General features: G+C 41.2%; 1 protein-coding gene across 12 annotated transcripts in view; it reads left to right on the top strand.

The window, feature by feature from the left end:
* Positions 1–1,926: 1,926 nt before the first annotated feature.
* The window catches only part of CDH13 (cadherin 13), a 477,794-nt gene continuing 459,653 nt past the window's right edge, over positions 1,927–20,067 (top strand). For 4 of the 12 annotated variants that reach the window (XM_035543530.2, XM_050713275.1, XM_035543523.2 and 1 more), the window contains exon 1: positions 1,970–2,127. In XM_035543530.2, the coding sequence (XP_035399423.1) occupies positions 2,083–2,127 (45 nt within the window). In that variant the 5' untranslated portion in view covers positions 1,970–2,082. Of the gene's footprint in view, positions 2,128–20,067 lie in introns of all 12 variants that reach the window. The other 8 variants (XM_035543527.2, XM_035543525.2, XM_050713277.1 and 5 more) reach the window with 5 other exon arrangements.

The following is a 20,067-nucleotide window of genomic DNA, read 5'->3' as shown; positions in this document are numbered from 1 at the left end:
GCAATTCCCCTTGTCCCCCTTTACAGTGTGGCCCTTTGGCTGTGACGTATCTTATGTGGAAACTAAATGTAACTATCAGCTCAATCTTGTGTTACTGCAGGTTTTTATCTTGGAGCGAATCATCTACCTCATGGCTTTCTTTTTTTTTTTTTTCTTTCCCCCATTATTATTTTTTTAATGAGTTCTTTTTCCTGTGTAACAGGATGTAGATATGCTTTTGTTCCTCTCAGTCACCACCTACTTCTGGTCAGTCTGGAAACTCACTCAGCTGTTTGGCCCCAGTTTATGGGGTTTAAGACATTGTCCAAATCCCAGTGCTCCCATATGGGCTGTGTGGTGTGCGGTGATACTGCTGGCGTGGCCCTCTGCAGGCTGTGCCCTGTATAGACCCCACAACTTTCAGAAAATTCTGGGATGCTTCCCTGGAGTCTGGGATTTACGCTTTGGGGAAAGCTGAGACTTTGAAGGAGCTATGGGAGATGATCGGTCACTTACTTATGTTTTTTAATCCTAAAAATCTGTATGATTTTTTCTTTAGCCATCAGGAAAAAAAAAAAGCTCAGTGAAAAAAGGGTTGGAAAAAAGATTTTTTTAGTGTATATGTGGTGAACCTTTTGAAGTTATATAGAGCATTATAATTGCTAACAGTAATTTCTGTTGAGTTTGGTTTGAATTGTGATCTGTTTTGAGTACTAATTGATCCTCAGGTATGATTAAGGTACTGGAGCAGTGTTTGCTGCATGTGAGGGCCTAGATGTAAAAGACAGCGTTTTCCTTCAGTTTTTGTCTAGTCCATAAGTAAAAGACGTGAGCTGCAAGCAGTACACTAGCAGCAGTTTTGGAAGCTATCAAACCACATTATTCACTGCAGGAAGCTCCTGCTGATGCTCAGGAACTCAAAGTGTTTGGCAGCTTCTTTGAATGCATATCCCTTCCCATCTGGCTACCTGCCTTCTGCTCCCCATGTCTCTGCTCGTCTTCACTGGTTCAGTAGTCACCTGTGGTGGGGCAGAGCAGAGCACGGTGGCAGACGGCTCTGCCAGATGAGCAAGCAAGGGAAAAGTGGCAGTCAAAAGAGACTTGATGAGACTTGAGAGCCCGCTGAAGATGAGGAAAGGGGACTGCTAAATAATCCTGGTGACTGCAAGAAAACAAGTCAAAAAAGGATAGGATTGTTGTGATAATGAGGAGTGGCAGGAGAGGTGGAGCTGGAAATGCAGAGCGTGTGGGGAATTTGTTCTCAATCTTTGGTCTATCTGCCTGGTGCTACTTGCTTGGTTGCAACACAACCAATCCAGAAAAAGCAGTTTCTTGAAACACCAGGTCCCATCTTCCAGAAAAGAAAAGTTTTTGTCATTGAAGGTTATGCACCTTAGAAACTTTGTCCTAGATTCAAGTTCATTGAATCAAAAGCCAGTTCTGCAATTATCTGAGCAGTTAATAAAAATCTATTGCCTTATGATGGATTTTTTTCTGCAGGCTAGAATTGATGTCTTCATTGTGATTTGTGAGATTGAGGGGAAAACAGAAAATATAATCTGTATTTCTGCTGCACTGAAAAAATTCACTGTGTTCTTCTGAGGCTTGAAAGTAACTAAAACTGCAGTGGCTTTTTTTTTTTTTTTGATTTATTGAAAATAAAATACACCTTATTAACATTTTAATAAAGAGAATGTCTTTGCAGCGGTGCTCTGAGTTGCTCTTATTTTTCTCTGTGCAATTTGATTCTCCAAAAGGGAAAATGCTATTGAGATCTGTAAGGCATGATTTGTTAGACTGAAACTAAGCACACATACACCAAAGCAAAATGCTTTCTAAAGGTGCTGTGTTTGTGAGAGGTGCTTGCCCAATATGTGTGATGCAAAATGGGGATGCTTTGTGAAGAAATCATCCTTGTAAAGCCATTGGTTCTGGTCATCAGACTCTATCCAATGCTTTAGTGATGATGCTGCTGATCTATTTGGGAAGTTGGCTGGCTCTCAAGGCAGAGTCTCTTCTCAAAGGCTGTTTCACAGTGAAAATATGCTCAGTGCAGCCGAGTGCATGAATGAAAAAGCCTCTGGTACCTTCTAGTCTGGCAAAATGCAGCACAAAACTCAACTTACTCTGTCTTTTCTGCTGTCCCAGGTAAGAAATGTGTATTTTTTTCCACTTGCTTTCTTTCATATTCCTTCTCTTGTGCATTTGGATTTGGAAGTATTTGTAATTCAGGTCTGATTTCTGAGTAATTATACATTGCTTGAATTACTGTTGAAAGATGCAAGATCTCTGCTGCAAGCCAGTTGCTAGGAATGTAGAATCTCATAGTTCCCTGATTTACAATTACAACAAATTTGCTGTCTGATATATAGCATTTTTTTGTTTCCTTTCGTGGGGGGAGGGAGGGGAGGAATCTTTCAAGTGTCTCAGTAGCAGCTGCAGCAGCAATATTTTCTGTCATATCAAATGCTGCAACTTTGATTTGCCTTTTTCCTCTGTGGCTTTTGCCGGGTAGTAGGCATATAGGCTGTTATAGGCAGCTCACATTATTTATTGCTTTTTAAAATCGAGAGGGGGGAATCTGGAGGAAAAATAAAATCAGACCTTGCAGAAGGCTCCCTTCTCCGTACTCTCTCTTGATAGATGTGTAATACTCGGTTAGTGACTTGCTATGTAGCCTTTCTCTTATTAAATGTAATAGATCCCCCTCTGCCAGAAAGCAGAGGAAAAAACACCCAGCCTTGAAAACACGGAGCTGCTAAAGCCCTGCTGCTGCTGTCTGTCAAAGCAAAGGCACTCGCTGGGCTTTGACTTCTCTATACCTTCTGTTTGCTCCCTCTTCCTCTTGCTGCTGTTTCAGGGTTTACTTTTTAGAAGCTCTGAGGAGATTTGAGAATCCCTTTTTGTCCAGCACAAATGCATCTTTCTTTTGTCTTAGGAGCTTTGAAAACTCTTGCGTTTAGTGGCGGTACCACTGGCATCCTGTGCACTGAGTAGAGATAAAAGTTAATTCTTTTTTGACTTGTGATCGAGTGGTTTTGTTAACCCTTAGGGGGTTGGTAGGTTTTAGAGTCAAACTAGTGCTTGGGACACTGAGTCTGTGCACTTGTGTTTGTGTGACTGCAATCTCTGGAAAGAATTTAGTTTGGTTTTTGAAATAGGAGGATAAGGAAAATGGTGAGGGCTGACCGTTGGGAGAGCTTTACTGCTGACAGGAGACACACCAAGAGTGTAGGCAGCAGTCATGTGAACTAACACGTATATGCTGTGGGTCAAGGCTGGGATATTTGGGTCCTGGCTGAACCCGATAAGGGGGAGAAGCATTAATGGGGTGGCTGAAGCTGCAGATCAGGAGACTCGGTGGCTGGGGACTCGTGAGCAAGCGCACAGGCATTTGGGAGGGTTCAGGGCAACCTCCTCCTTTAGGGAACTGTAATAAATGAAAGCTACTGCTCTGGGCCATAGGCATGGTGCCTGCAAGCACTGGTGAGGGGTGCATTTGAGGTGCTGGGGATGTATATGGTGTCCCTTGCGGGGTGTCCTCAGCAGCTGAGGCCATGTGGGCGTGCAGGGGGCTCTCCAGCAGGCAGCTCGCCAGCCCTGCGGAGTCTGGCTCCAGGCAGGGCAGAGTGCCTCTCGGACAGGCTGGGGTGTCCACAGGGCTTCTGCAGCGGAGAAGTTGTCAAAGTGGGCTGAGATCCAGCCTGGGCTGGCACAGCTGCCAGTGGGAGACAATGCTCAGGGAGCTGGGGGGGAGCGGGTAGAGGCAACAGGCGGATAGACCGAGCTGGTGCCCCTGGGCTTGAGACCTGCCATCTGATGAACTGCAGTTTGCTTGGCATTCTCTGTGACTTTCTTTTGCTCATTTTCTGTAGCAGACTTCTAAGGCCTGTTAAACCTCACACCAGAACCACCCCCCACCCCACCTGATTCTGGAAACAGCATAACTGCGTGCCTCATTGACAACTTTTACCAATACTTCAGCGTTTCTTCTCTTCCTAGGCTGAGGCAAGTCCGAGCACACAGCAGGGATGAGCTTGTGGTACTTTAGCATAGCTCTGCATTTCTGTTTAAACTGTACCCCACTTCTTTACTAGCATATATAACTTTATCTAGCAACGTCTGTGTCTGGTGATTTAACACACCTCCAGGATTACTTTATGTACTGTGTCTAAGAGTAAATGAATTAGAGTTGTAATAAGCAAGCATTCATACATCCGTCTTCAGGAGTGAGGATGTTGAGTATTGACAGGTTAAAGTATGAACTGAAGTTGATGGCATTCTAGGGAATGAAAAAGGGGAATTACTGAAACGCTGCTCAGCTTTTTTCTTTGACACACCACATGCACAACTTTCATGTGACAGGAAAAGTAAACAGAAGAATGTGAGAAACAACATATTAAACAAATGCAGCCATCTGGCTGTGTAGTGGTTGTAACACATTTTGGGATTTTTCATGAGTTTTGTTTTTTTTTTTTTCTCCTCCCTCAGCAGTAGCAATAATGTCTCCTATAATACAATGCTAGTGGAACCAGCAAAGCTCAATTTTGATAAAATGATTTCTAAGCAGTAGCAATCTAGTAATGTAATAGTTTCTGTGGAAGTAGAGGATAGGAAGAACTTCATTTCAAAGTAATGATAACAAAGTTTAGAGTGTAGAAGAAGTCTCAAATTGTTGAGACTGAGAGCATGAACTGAAATAAATGAAAGGTATTATAATTGAAAGATCATTTATAAAACTGGTAACTTCTGGTTTGTGTGTTCTTAGTCTGCATTTAATTCAGCTGAATTTATTAAATATAGAAAAAAAATCTTTTGAAGCGTTAAAAGGATGAGGATATTAATGGGGAATCACACTTTTTCATTCAACTGTTTACTGGGCTGCTTTGTTGATTAAAAGTTGTACTAAACAGGTGGGTGATAAATGTTTTTTTTTTTTTTTCTCCGTTTGCAAAGACCTAGTCTACACTACTACCATTTATCCTGTCTTCACCAAGAAGAAAACTGAACATTACTTGGAGTAGCTGAATAAGATATGTTTCAAGGAATCCTTTAATTCATGATCACCTTTAAAACTAGAAAGCGTATCTATAATATGCAGCTTTACTGATCTGAAGTTGACAATAAAAACTGAGTGTACTCTGGTAGCTTGTGCAGTTCACTATAAAATGTACACTAAGCAGTAAATACCTACAGATTTCTAAATCTATCGAGTCAGAGGGTTTTTTGTTTTCCCCAAAGGATGGTTTTTAAGGCCCACGTACACAAATATTCTAAAACAAAAGTTGTTCACAGGTTTGCTTCTGTATGTTATGCGTTGCATGCAGGCAGATGAATCCAAGATAATTTTTTTTAAAGTAAAGCTTACAAGATGAGGAAAAAATAATTTTTCATAGTCTTAATAGTAACTGTCATGTTCTATTGGGCTAGAACTAAGTGAATTGGGCAGCGTGTGTAAATTTTACAAGCTTATCTTTATAGCAAATAGGGACAATTAGTCCTAAAACTCTCCATAAATGCACAGACCACATTGTTGTATCCTTAAGCTTTTATTTTTTCAAATTTCTCCAGAAGAGGGCTCCATGTACAGCTTGAAAGTCAACACCAATGTGCTAAAAGCAAAAGAAATTTATCAGCTTCAGGGAAAAAAAAAAAGAAAAATCTTGCTCACAAAGTCTGTTTAAACAACATTAATTACTATGCTCAAATTCTGACCAGACTTTCCCTGTTGTATCTTGTTGGTGCTTATTTAGTTTAAGTAGGATTATGATCTCAGAATTCGAGAGGGAAAGAGTCCTATATCTCTTGTGCTATACCTGAGCTTTAAAAAAGATGCTTTAAAAATGTTAGAGAAACTTCATTGCCAATTACTATGTAGAATTATTTGTATTGATGAGCATTTTGTGAGCAGGCTCACACTTACTCCTGACAGTTTCAGGGCCTTTTTTTGGGGCTATGTAGTCAAAGATCTTCCTCTTGCATACCTCATTCAAAAGATGGTGTCTCCCAAAACACAGAACCATTCCAGCAGTCCTGCTGTACTATTTGTCAAATATTGCCTTGAAGGGAAGCTTGGCCCCTGGTGAATTAGTCTGATGTTGGGCAACAGCTCTAACCTTTTAAAGACATTCTTACATAGGACCTGACCAGACTCTTTACTGCTAAGCAAGAGGGATTTGATGTAATAGATGAGTGGAAACTAGTCATGAAAATGCTATGAGTTACAGCATTACAGTTAAACTCACTTTTTTGTGTACTACTTGAGATACTATTTCTCTATTCCTGAGGTAGCTCAAGCAAAATGTTGGGACCTGGTTTCTGTTTCTGATAATCAGAAACTGAAAAAGGTTATTCTACTGTATGTAATGTCTTTGTGCCATAATCCATTGGGGGATGTTGACTTGATTCTTAGTAACTTGCCAAGAAATGAGCATTTCTAAAAGACAGCTCAATAGACCAGAGCAACAGGAGCTATTAGATCTATTTAGACAATAAGAGTGGCAAATATTCAAGAAGAGACAAAGTTCTGCCGTTCGTTTTCTTCCTGCTATTGGCTAGTTAAGTAGGCTCTCTCCATTCTTTTAATATGTGAGGACAAGCTAGATAACAGAGTTGTTAGTGTTATACTCTTCCTGCATCACTGCTTGGAACCATATCTCTTGCCTCTAGCTGCTGGCTTGTACCCATGTACTGGGTGTGGGTTTGGCCTTTAAGCCTTTGGGGGCGAGGGGGCTCTATTTGGGACCTCAGGCAGAAACATGCGGCTAGTGGATGGTGGTGAGGCTTCAGTAGTTTCATGGAAATCACTTATTCGTTCCTTCTTTGACAGATGCTAACACCAATATACTTTTTGTGTGTGTATCACTAGTAGTCTAACCAGTAATCTTTCATCTGTGTGGACAAAAAGACAATCTACCATGTCTGCTGGGGAGGAGAGACAGAGAGAAAGATAACATCCTCAGAAGACCTAGGTGGCCAACTGATCTCCCCTGTTAGCTCTGGATGATATTTGTGGGTTCCTAATCACCATACAGATGGGACCAGCCAGCTGGGAGACTGTTTTTGTGTCACTTTGTATGGCCTGCAGTTAGAACAGTGTTAGCGTATACAAATCAGTAGGATATTAAAAGCCAAAGAGTAGTGAAAAATAAGGCTTGCTTTATTAACCGCTGTTTCATTATTCAAAGGTCTTGGAAATTTGCCTACTGCTTGTTTTAGTGTTGACTCGTGATGCGTACTGTATTCTCTGTCAAATGGAAGAATCTGATTCTTTAAAAGCCTTACTGTTTTGTGTGTAGGGAACTCATTCCAGTGCTAACTTATTCAGTATTCAACTATGCTTTGCACCATTAATTTTCTTGGCTTAAAAAAAAAAAAAGGAAGAAGAAATTTAAGGTTTGGTTTGATGGAGCTGGTTAAAACAGTTCTAAGAACAGGCTAAAATAAATATGAGCTATTAAGGGTGGGATGGAGTGAATCTTTTCAGCACACAGTAGTCTATCAGTATCTCTAACCACTTGGAAAAGCTGATTCGGATGTTTAAATAACTTCTCATATCTATGAACATCCATGTATGGATGTGTTTTGGTATCTTTAAGGTGTATTGTTTTTAGGGAGCTGAACACCCACCTTCAAGCTTTTGAAGTGTCTCACAATTGTGTGCCCATATACAGCCCTCTGGAATTCATCAGTTTTTCTCAGCTAAGGTTCCTCAGACTTCTTTTGATAAAGGTTCTCCTCTCAAAACTATGACTTAAAGAAAAACTAACAAACAAAACCAAAGAAAAACTAACAGTAGCTCTCTCTTTCGGTCTAGCCTCTTTTGTTCTCTTGCTGTGAACTACTAATGTTTAATTCCTTGTTGGTAGTGGCAATAAACATTTCCAAAAGCTAGCATTTATTTAATTCCCAAGGACTTTGCAGTCTGGTATGTCATGAAGAGTAAATAATTTGTGCATTTGAAGGTTATGTGCTAACAACAGTACAGACAGAAACTGTGTTTCTAAGAGTTTGAAGAAATTTTTGGCAAATGAGTAGTCATAGCAGATGGACCTTGTGTGTAACAAGGACTTAAAATGCTGAAAACCACAGGTTCTAGTCCATTAAGCTGTCACAGCACTTTTAATATGACTGTATGCAAAGAAATATGCATGAAGATGGAGTAGGTTACAGGTTTACATCTTCGCTGTAGGGTGTGAGAGATGTCCACCAGCAAACGAATGTGCTTGTAAGCTTTTTTCAGCTATTATTACTTGTGTCGTGAAGATTATTGTTAAAGGTTACCTCTTGTTTCACCCCCTGAGAACAAGTGTGGGTGCTTCTTATCTGCTCCAGTGCAAAGTCAGCAAGCTTTGCTGGAAACGGAGGTGGAGGGATATTGATGCTAGATGTCAGTGGCAGTCTGCCCCATGGACAGTAACAAACACCTGTGGCAGAGGTGGAGGGGGGATGAATAACTTTTCATACGGCTTCAAATCAATCCACCAAATTGTTGTTAGTGCATCGAGTTTTGTTTCAATCACTGTGGAGCAAAAAGTATCTTAGAACATACTTAGCACACTGATAATTGGCTCATCTGCTTTATAGACAATCAATTTCTTTTCATCGTCTTGGCATAACTTGGAATTGTAAGAAGGGTTTCTGTTCGAAGCGTCTTTAAGGAAGAGTCTCTCTGAGTAGAGTCAAATGTAGAGGATTTTGAACCCATTTAGAGTTGAATAAATGCCGTTGGCTTTCACTGTAGTCACTGTACAAAGGCAGAATTTAGCTGCTGTAAATTCATTTGGATCCACTAGGAAACTAGCTCAGCGCGCATGAGTTAGAAATATGATCAATAGCTTGTGTAGACAGTGTACAAGGATGGGCAAAAAATTACGTAGAGTGATCCCCTCTTCAGCCTGTTACAGTTTTCTTAATTTAAGGTGGTCTTCAAAATGTAGTAGGTGCATTTTGACTTTGAACCAATTATTGGTAACTGCTTGGGTAACAGAGAAAATCCTGAGACCAGTGTTCCCAAAATCTTTTATTTTGCCCTAGACAAACTTGCTGGCTTTGAGTTCCTCTACTGCCAAATAAGGTACTTACACATTTCTCTTGAGACAGCCCCACGTTTTCCCTGGGGAGCCATGTTTTATCAAACAACAAACAGCTATATCAAAATGTGAGAGCTGAAGGTAACGCTGCTCTGCAGTTAACAAAGCAGGAAATCCAGAGCATCTGGTACCTTGCTCTCGAAGTGAAAGGAAATGGAATTAGCCATTAGAATTGGATGGGCATTTCCCTCCCCGTTAAACCCATTGTTTCTGAGCTCTGACAGAGGAAGCCGAGCAACTCCAACAATGCTACGTGGTAGGAATGGGTATCTCAGCTGCGGGCCTGAGCTATTCAGTAGTTAGATAACTGGCCAAATGAAAAGGTGTCCAGCTTGACCTTCTGCCGAGATAAGATAACTAGCTTTGCAAGTGCCAGGAAGTCATGGATGTTATCTACCATTCTTACCAGGTGAAATGCAACATGAAAAAACTGTGGGCAAAGACAAATGAGAATGAAATTAAAATAGAACAATATATAAAAATCAGTTTCAGCTTCTGGATATTTGTTACCCTGCTACCTGACGGCTGTATTCTGTGTCAGGCTAAGTGGCTTTATTCTTTTTGAAAATGTCTTGTGTTTTCATAATTCATGATCTCATTGAACTAACTGGACTATGAACTCTACAAATATTGCCTTATGAATATCGATAACCCTGCTAATTTACGAATATAGAACTCTGATCTGAATACCAAAGTAGTTAGACCCATGCTCAGCCACCTTTCCTTAATACATGGTAATATCACTGCAGGAGATATTATTCTGTGGGACGAAGATGTAATGGTCCTTAGAGCCCAGCAGTACTGGGAAGCACAGCTTTTTAAGCCCATTTACACTACTGTTCTGAAATAGATAAGGGTCTGACATTTGCTTCTATTTTTTGAATTATTATTTTCTTCTGATTTATTTTAATTAAAAGGTCTCATTTAGAAATGATTAAGCAGAATATGATTTCCAGCTTTAAATGTCATCAGTAGTTTTTCCTAATTGTTGGCTCTGTGCAGTTTGGTTATCACTGCAGAAGTGCAGCATTCTGTGCAGCGGGGATACTGATTATTGCAATCTGGCAAACAGCTTTTTAGATGATGATTTCAGACATGACATGCTACGGGGAAAAATGATAAGGTTGCTGGGAATAAAGCATGAAATGTGTCCTGTGGGAATGACTCCTGGTCTTGCCCATCTCTTGATTTTACTTTTGAGTTTGCAATAGCAAAGCACTGTTGTGCACACTAGCACGGGAGCAGGTCTTCAGCAGACGTGGATTGATTGCATCGCCCTGCTTTGTGTCATCGAGGTGAGGGATGGTTAGTATTGATGCCACGTGCATTTCTACCGTGTTCACTTTGGGAAGCTTACAAGGCTTCTATTACTGTTATATCTGAACACCCTGCAAATAATAATGAATTTATCCTTGCTTCCCTAAAATAAATGCTGAGTTACAACAGGAACATTATTCTGAAATGGGAGACAGCCTCCAACATCTGCCTGTTCCAATGACTTTAGGTCTATTATCTTAGTTGAGTAATGATGTAGGCTGCTGTCATTTTTGCTGCTGGTGTTGATTCAGTAGTGACAGCTCATTGTACTATCGAAAGATTAATTCTGATTGGAGGGAGCCCAAAATAAATTCAGTCTTTAGGCCAATCAGAAGCTGGTGCACATGATATTATTTTAATAATTCTACTTAACTCGCAAGAATATAATTAGTTACGATTTGCCAAAAACCTGTCTATCTCTATAGAGCTAATATTTTTGCATGTAGAAGAACTATAAAAAGAAAGTGTGTAGCTGACTGCACAGAGCTCTTCTAGGCATAAGGAAAACGTGTATTTGCTGCTGAGTTTTACATGATGGCTACTGGCAAAATCCTCTTTCGGTTATTTCCACCCCAATGTGAGACATGGTCTCAGTGGCAGAGTATTCCTGAGCCCCTGCCTGTGTGTGTTCCCGTCTGACGGAAGGTGATGATGGTACAAGGATATCAATGGGATGATGTTCCCATCTTCCCTCCCTTCCACAGACTGGAGGAGGCAGAGCTACCAGAAGCCTAGGCTGTGCTGGTAGGAGGTGAGCTGCCTGGTTGTGGCTGTTCCACTTCGGTGTCTACCTCTGGGAAGTGTGGTGTTGCTGTCCGAAAGCCTCATTGTGTTTTTTGGACTGGGGGAGATGCCATTTCCTTCAAGCCCAAAGCATGAGAAACTGGAGACTTGCATGGACTAATCTCTGACTTTGTGAAACAAATGCCTCCTCCTGTTTGATAGTGTCCCTCTGAAATAAGGATTCAATCTTTTCACACGTTTCTTCTGAAGAATGTAACTTTCAAAGCATTTGTTCTTTCATGAGCCAAAGGCATACAAGCAGAGAACTTGTTTCTTACTTACTGTGTGTGGGAACTAAACAGTGATAACACACCCGTAAGGGCTGCTGAAGGAGTTTGGCTAAAATAGAAAACAACTTGGTTGTCTGCCAGAACTCACGTTGAACCTGAACAACGCTGCTTTTCCAACTCGTTCTTGACTTTGATTTTTTTTTGTACGAAAAGGAAAAAGTGAATGTGAACAGCATGAGCAGTTCTCCCTGCCTTACCTCCGGGCTGGCTGCAAGCATCAGCGTACCTGTAATATCCTTGTTCAAATTACACTTCATCTGCTCCAAAAAAAAATCAGGTGGTCTGAGTGCTTTTAGTTTTTCTGTTCAAACTTTCTTCCAGAAGTTCTGGTGATGGGAGAAAGTGACCATTTAAAGGATGAATAATTTTTACTGCCATGTTTGAACTTGTCCTTTGGATAAGCCTCAGTGGGCCCTTTTGGAAAGTCCATCCTTGTTCTTTCTGGTGCTTATAGAACATCCTTAGAGATGTTTTTCTTTTGGTGATAGATGAGAAGATGATAGGGGTTTTCCTGTAGCATGAGGAAAAACAGATGTACCTAAGGAGAGTCACATTCCTTTGTCATCCTACGTAGGCCCTGCTTATTTTCACTGGGTAATCTGCAGATTGCCTAGAGGTAGTGCAGCATTAAACTGTAACCTGTAGTAACGTGGTAAGTAACTGTAAGCATTGTGCTGTCAGTACTTGTGTACTAACCCTGTGCATTCCTCGGTAAATTCAGATCAACCAAAATGAAATAGAAACTACTATTGCCACTGGAGACTGCCAGTTATGTAAACCTGCCCTGGGACTTTAATTTCTTAAGACTCTCCAGCTTTCTGTAAGGCAGTCTAGTTCTAATTGCACTTGTGCTGGGGGATTTAATTTACCTCCTCCGTTAATGGTATGAAGCTGGTGATCTCTTAGAGAGCCAGAAGTGCTGGGATAGTTATTACTAATAAACTTCCTGATGTAGCTGCTCCATTTCTTGTCCCATTCCTTGGCAGAAAGAAGAATGTTAAGGTTTGTTCTTCTTTCTCACATAACAACTGGAAGGGAAGAGGAAGGCAAAAGGGAGGAGAAAAAAGAGAATTCCATGTCTTGTAATTTTTTGCAGCTGCTATGATTTTGAAAATAACCTTTTATATTTATTATTTAGTTAAAAGGTATATAATGGAATAGGGTGCAGCATTCAGTGTGACTCTGTGTTTAAATGAAGACATGGAAATCCAGCAATCTTACCTGATGCTCGTTTGTTTAGGCTGACACTTGTATCCAGAGGTTTGGCTTGTATCTGGATCTGAAGCTGTTGGCATCAGGAAACAGCAGTACTTCTACTCCATTTTATATGCCTTTGTGTATGTATTAGCATGCTGGTTTATGGAAGGCAGGAAATTTAATCCTTTGTAAACTCTGCATCTGCTCCCCGGCTCTGAGCATTCATTAGCCGCCCAGCCACAGAACTCACCTCCTCTACATTTTATGTTTTGGTGGGATTTTTTGTTTTCATTTGCTATATGCTCTGTCTTAATAGATTATATTTTTCAGCCTGCTGTGTTAACACTGTGGTGTTCATAATCATTCAATCCATTCTACTCCTGCTTTGGGAAACTTGTTACAGGCACAGCTGAAACAAAACTTAGGCATTGTCTTTCCACTAATTGACTAGTTGGATGGGGAAGGAATGGGAAAAGAGAGAACAGCCAACAAACGGAGTAAGGTCTGAGGCTAAGGCAACCTTTGCTGGACAGCACCTTGCAGTTTCTTTTTAAACTATTTGTATGTCACTTCTCCTTTAGCTGCCTGAAAAGATTTTTATGTGTAGCAAGTCATTTCCCACACGTCGCGTCTAACACAAGCATACTTTTTAACTGCATAACAACAAAAATGAGCATGTCCCACGGACAAGGGAGAAGAAGGAAAGGGTTGGAGGACCTGGAAGGGTTTAGCTCTGTTACAGCTTTCTAGCAATAAATATGAAGAGAGCCAGGTCCCAGGAAAAGCTCAGAGTAGGCAATGTCTGTTGCTGAAACAAATATTATGGGCCAGCTGTTATGTATGATCCTATTTTACTTATTTTCTGACATCTCTTGGAGGCCAGCTGAAGAGCAAAGATTAAAGAGAAGAGAACATGACTTTAGGCATATCTGCAAACTAGCCATTAGTTTCCTACAGGTTCTTCCATGCTTAAAATGGGGAAAAAAACTCTCCTGACAACTGAGCATACAATTCATGTACAATGGCTCTGCTTCTGACACTGTATTCCTGTGGTGTTTGCATGACTCACGGTTCATCTGGCAGTGCTTCAGTTTAAGCCCTGATAAAGCAGAGAGAACACAGGAGAGTGTAAATACTTTTGACCTTTTAAAATATTGAAAATAAAACAAAAATAGAAAAATAGTTACTTGGCATATGTAGAAGAAAAAATGCGATGATTGTGAGCAAGCTAGCGCTATTTCTGCTTTGGCAGCCTTGGTAGCACAGGGGTTTCTGGAGCTGAGACCTGTCGTTGTATGCCTGCCATTCCCAGGACGATGCGTGCGAGCTCCCCTGGAGTTGGGGTTCAAGTCAACTTTGATTTTCTCCAGTTCAGGGACTGGCCTGCAGTTCAGGTCTGCTACATCCCCCAAAAAAGACGTGTGATGCCTCTGAGCTAGCTGGCAGCCTTTTTAGCTTGGGTGCAGCCTCCTCTTAGTACTGCTCTGAGCAGATTTTGAAAGTGAGTAATTCTGTGAGTGCTCTCTGGTGTGTCTATGCCCGTTCAGTTAGTGCTGCCGGCAGGGTTTGGTTGTGCCCTGAGCTGATCCTTCCTGGAAGGGCTGGGTTCGTTAAAATAGCATTGTGGCTGAGTCAGGGGCATGCCAGGCCTCTTACACTGCTGCTCCCCGTTCCGTGACTGCTCTGGGAAATGTGCACAGCTCTCAGTATGGCTCAAAATATGATGGGAACTAAAAATCCCCACTCTTCTTCCTCTTAAAACTGTTGCTGATTTGTGAGCACATTCCTTTGTTTTAAAAGTGGAGGAAGTACATGTAGTACGTCTTTCCCAGCCTGCAAGCAAAAGATGTGGAGTGAGGTTTTTGTGCCAGTCTCTTGGGGTGGGGATTGGTTTTGAACTAAGAGATCAGAGTTAGCTTTTCTCTTAGGCCTCTTTCGGGGAGAGAAGGAAGGCCATACAGCAGCTGAGGTAGGGGATGCATCTCCAGCATGGCATTTTCACATCTACTTTGTGTTTGTGGCACTGGAATTAGGATTTATTTCTAGGGTTGGAAACTTAAGTAAATGGGAACAGTAGCTCCTCCTTGATTTATTTGTAATAAGCTTCTCCCTGATGTATGCTGGTCAAGTCCAGTACAGAAGGGAGAAACACTTTTCCCTTCTCATCCCACTTGCTTATTTCCTGGTTCACCATGTAGTCACTTCCTGTGGCTGTGGTTACATAAATTTCCTTAATAGCAAATCTTGAGCAATCCGCTTAAATAACAATCAGCGTGTCTTTTTTAATTTGCCCTTCTTCCATACGTTCTGTTGTGAATTGCTGAACTATCTGATCAGCTAGCTGTGTTAGCACCTGTAAACAAATCTCTCTGGTTTTGTTCAGTGCTATTGGCAAAGCTTCTTGCTGAAAGGGAGGGAGGCAAGAAAGTGTGATTGCAGCCTAATGGGTAGAGAGCATCCTTCAAGCAAGAAGTCCCTTGGTATTTGCAGTAACTCTGTTGTATATATGTAATTAGACCCTGGATAACCACTTGAACATCAAACTTGATGTCTTTTCCAGACAAGGTTTTTACTGTTCCCTTCAAAGTTATGTTTCTTTGCTTAGTCGCTTCCTGTCTGAAGACATCTTATTTGTCTAACAGCCCTGTTTTAGCTGGACAAAAGTAGGGCAGAGAGCTTTCTTAAGCAAAAGCTGTGGCACGTCCTTAGGTTGAGAGTCTCAAGCTTTGCCCTTCCTCACCCAGCAATGTCTCCGTGGACTTTGTTTTTCTGGAGACTCTCCCTTCATCCTGTGCTGCTTCACTAGGAATTTAAACTGTGTAACAGTGCCTTTTCCCACCAGCCACATGCGTGAGGCTGTCCCTTGGCTTGAATACAGAGTTTGGGGTCAACCTTGTCCCGTTACCAAATATAGCATAAATCTTGCTGACGAGGTTTCCAGGCAGCTCTGTCTGCGCTTATCTAGGCAGTGAATGTGTCGGAATGATAGAAGAAGTTTCTGATCTTTGTGCTTATTACTGGAGCATGTGCCCAACAGACCCAGAAGAGGGCTCTTTCTCAAGTTTCCATGTGGACCCTCTCACTTGAGCTGCTGCTTGCTGTGCAGTGCTGGCTGGTACCCCTGGTGGCTGCTGGCCCTGGTAGGGATAACCGTGCTCACAGCACTTGGAGCTTTGTTTTTCTCTTAACAGCCTCATCCTTCTTGAGCATCTTGATTTCAAGTGTCTGTTGAAGCACTGTAAACAGATTTCCTTCAGTTCTGCGGCACTACATGCTGTGTTGCAATACATTTTGTCTGCTTTAAAGCTGTTAGTGATTCATTAGTTTACAGTTCCAAAAACCAATTCCAAAGGGATCACTCATCTCCCTAGAGCGGTGAAGATATTTTCAGGCTGGCTACACAGTGCTATGGCAATGTTTTTGAGACTTGCCTGGTTCAAATCATGTGCCAGTGATACTACCAAAGGCTGCCAATTCAATGGAGGATTGCACACAGATTCCATGGGTGGGAAATTGCAATATTATTAGACACAGCTAATAATAGTTCCTCTTGATTTCTGAAATGTCAGAATAGTCTTGTGAGTAAGTGCACTTTGGAAAAGGTTAACCTTTTGTTTGCTGCCAATAGCAGTCCCTAATGTGTTCAACATTGAAATGTGTCTCTAATACTAAAAGGAAGCATAGTGGAAATAGACAGTCTCCACAAGTAAGATTGTAAAGTAGGTATGTTTATTCAGCGCTGGGCGGCAGGGGGGTAGTCCTACCAAAGTCGTGCGCACCCCAACACGGCACTTGCCTTGGTTATATGTGGCGAAGAATTACATATGCATGAAGTGTCTCTATGCCTATACATATGCACGACCTATCCCCGCTTTGTATTGAAATTAGTTCCAGGGAATCATTTTCATAGATTCCTCCTATCCGTGCTTGCGCAGTGTTTTCTGGTAGTGGTCGCCAGGGGTCATGGGGATGAAGATTAGTGAGTCTTCCTCAACACCGCTGGTTGACCTCTCGTCTCAGCACAAACTCATAAGCTTCTGCTTAAACTGCAGATTTGGTTTCAGTTGGTTCTTGAAATGTGTTTCTTGTTTCTATCAGGAACTGTTTTTCGTGCACAATAGGTAGCGGAAGATATAGTACATGTCCCTTAGACTGTCTTATTTACTAAAATTCCCCTGGCTTCCTTTCAGATGCCTATCTTATCTGCTAAAATTCTTTCAGCCTCCTCTCAGTTGCAGTGTCAGTCTGGGGACCTGTGTTTGAATAATGACTAGGAAGATGAGGTTCTGCTATCCAAGGTTTTGTAAGATCTAGCAAGCATGCCCCTGCCTCGTTTTCCACACTTGCAAAGGGCTTTGAATCCTGATAGTAAGAAATCTCTCTAGAACACTGTTTAAACTAAAGTGTGTGCTAACATGAAGAAGCAACTCTGTTTTCTTGGTCAGTTACTGGCTGTCAGACTGTCCTGGAGGGACAGGCTTTCCAGAGTTTCTGAATACATCTGCCAGGCCAGTTGCTCTAGAGCTGGGGGTGGTGGCAGGGAGCAATAACTCTGCGTGGCAGGGAACTTCAGAAGTTTTCAACTGCTTTATAAATCAAGGGAAACCAAAAGTAACAGAAATCTTTAAATGCTCTGTGAAGCTAAGTTAATACGGTTTCTTATGATAGACATTTATTTCATTTTGCTGTCTAGCACATCCAGCAAGGAACCAGCAGCACGTCTCCAGCTACAGGATTTACTGTAAGATGTTTATGGACTGCTGGAGGCCAATCAGGAAGGGATTTTGATATGTTGGCTACAGAGTGGCAGAAACTGATAAAAGAAAAACTGCGAAAATAAGTTCTTGGTCAAAAGGTGCTAGCATTCAGAAGAGTTAGAAATTAAGCCACAAGCTTGTGCCTCATTTTGAGGGTATAATAAGAGCATGGCTCCGAGGTGGATGAGCTGAGAATCAAGAGATGCTGGACACTCGTCTCCTGGGGTGACTGGGCTGAGGTTGGGGTGCTCACCTCATCCAAAAACAGAGCTACAGGAGACTTGCATGAAGCCAGGCCCTGAATTGGGTAGCATAGCAAATAAAGGGGGAAGACAAGTGATCTATATTCTTCCAAAATGTGTTTTATAGCTATTTATTATCGTTAAGAATACCTAGTGGATGCATTTTTCAAGGCAGAATTACATTACTGCACGCTATGAATAACCTTACATAATGAAGGGACTCCTCTCTGTGTTATCTCTCACAGAAGTTGGGAAATTAAGTTAGATGATCATCTTTCTGAGGAAGGGGAAAACGTAAAATGCAAAGCAAGAAAAGTAACACATGCAGTCTGATAGGAAGCCTTTAACAAAGAGGAGGCATTTGCAGCTCAGGAGCCCCAAATCACCCATCAGTACTCTTCCTATGCACAGAGAGCCCAGAGCAGCATACCTCTTTTTTTTTTTTTTTTTTTTTTTTTTGTGGGGGGGGGTGGACCTTGGAAAGAGTCTTGCATTCTTTACGTTTATTAGGACTGACTAAAACTTGAATTACAGTAAATAGATGAATTTTATCTTATTTTTTTTATTTAGGATACAAACTATCTACTTTATTTCTGCAGTGTATCCAATTGCCAGCATTTAATGCCTGTCTTAAAGATAGGTTGCAGTCATCTTGTGACAATGAAGATGTATTTTTAGTGCACTTGGGGAATTATGGTTGACAGAATGACTTCACCCGAAGGGGAAGCTTTGCTGTTATCATTTTGTTCTTGTTCAGTAATCTGAAATACATTCAGTACAGCATTGATGTCAACAAAGTAAAATAACACAGGGATCAATGGGTTTTGAAGAATATTTTCCTTTTCCATCTGATTTGTTGGGTTTTTGTTGTTGTTGTGTTTTTTTTTTTTTTTTATTTCTTCAGGAGTGCTCCATTTTCTTTGCTTGACAACTTAAATTAAATCTTGCTTGTGAGCATTTAATGTGAGTTGCATGCTTACAAATCTGAGAATAAAAGCAGAGATTTCTCTTGGAACATGTTCTTATTTCTCTTACACTTACTATACCCCACGCCCCTGCCCTCCAAATTGTGTTCATCAGGCACAAAAATATTTTACAGTGATCAACATGAGTCCTGGCAGAAGGGCAGCCCATCTTGCTGAGACTCACAGAAGTCGTTGGGCTGTCCTCTCTTTCCGGTTTGTCCTCCTTTGTCACCTTGGTAGGTGTTAATTCCCAAATGCCTTTGCACATTATGGAATGAAAGCATAGGTACTCTTAGCAATACAATGTCGAACAACTCAGTAGCACATGTGACAATTGCTGGATCCATGTTTCTGTCATGCTTTAAACTTGCCCAAAGAATTTGGTTCCTGTTCTTGCTGCGTGCTGTCTGCAGTTAGCTGTGATCAAAGAAAAGAGCGGAGGTGGTCTTCTAGGAATGCTTCTCTTTCTGCATGAGAGAACAAATTACTACAGCTTTCTCCTTCATTGGAATGTGCTCACCTACCTACTTCTGAGTTTGGGCAGCAACTGTTTTGGTGAGATAGTGGGGCAGAGACTGAATTCTTCTGCAGCTCAAGATACTGTGCAAGCCACTCTTGGCTGCTGTTTGCAGTCTTCCCTCTGAGATGGTCTGAGGGAGGAGCAGGAGAGAAATACGGTCTGCCCAAACTTCCCCGCATGACCACATTGGTGGTCTCTTTTCTGTGTGTAGTATCCTGTGCAGCCTTGAAATATATAACAGTCTTACAGTGTTCACTGTCACATATTAACTAGAAATATATAATATTGGTTTAGTGGCCATGGTGACATATTGACTGGAAGTCTTGCACCAAATGCTTCACAGCTGACTGCTGCAAATGGGTTTGTTTGTTTATAGCAGGTTTCAAAGTAGAGGTTAGAAGTAACAACTGAGAATTAATTATTAAAATAAATATTCCATCAGACTCCTGTATGTGAAACACCAGGTAAGAAATAAAGTAATACTGGCCTATATGAGTGATTAAATATGAATTTGTATATTTATGGCAGCCTGATGTGTATATTAGCTCAATACTAGATTTCTTTTTTTCTCAGACATCTCTGTATTTGGTGGAATGCAGCGTTTAAATTGCAAGACCTTGAAAAGCAATGCTTACTTCTTAAACTTTATCATTTTGGCGTTGTTCTTGAGAGCAATGATTGTGATGTTCTTAAAAAGTTAAGGTATGTATCTGTCAAATATCAGTAACAGTTAAATATCTTGTTTCTTCTCTGTTTTTAATATTTATGGTGTTAAAAAAAGATAAAAATCAGATCTTTCTCTGAGGAGTTCTTACAACTCAATTAAGCCAGCGTTTTATAAACAAAACTGGCTTGAAAGAGGGTAAGCTTCCCCAAGCTTTTAGGGAATATACATGCATCTAAATGTCCTTGCTATTCTCATAAC

The sequence above is a fragment of the Cygnus atratus genome, chromosome 12 (assembly GCF_013377495.2).
Source record: "Cygnus atratus isolate AKBS03 ecotype Queensland, Australia chromosome 12, CAtr_DNAZoo_HiC_assembly, whole genome shotgun sequence".
NCBI classification, from domain to species: domain Eukaryota; kingdom Metazoa; phylum Chordata; class Aves; order Anseriformes; family Anatidae; genus Cygnus; species Cygnus atratus.
The sequence above is the reverse complement of the archived record's forward strand: the minus strand, read 5'-3'. Positions and strand labels throughout refer to the sequence as shown.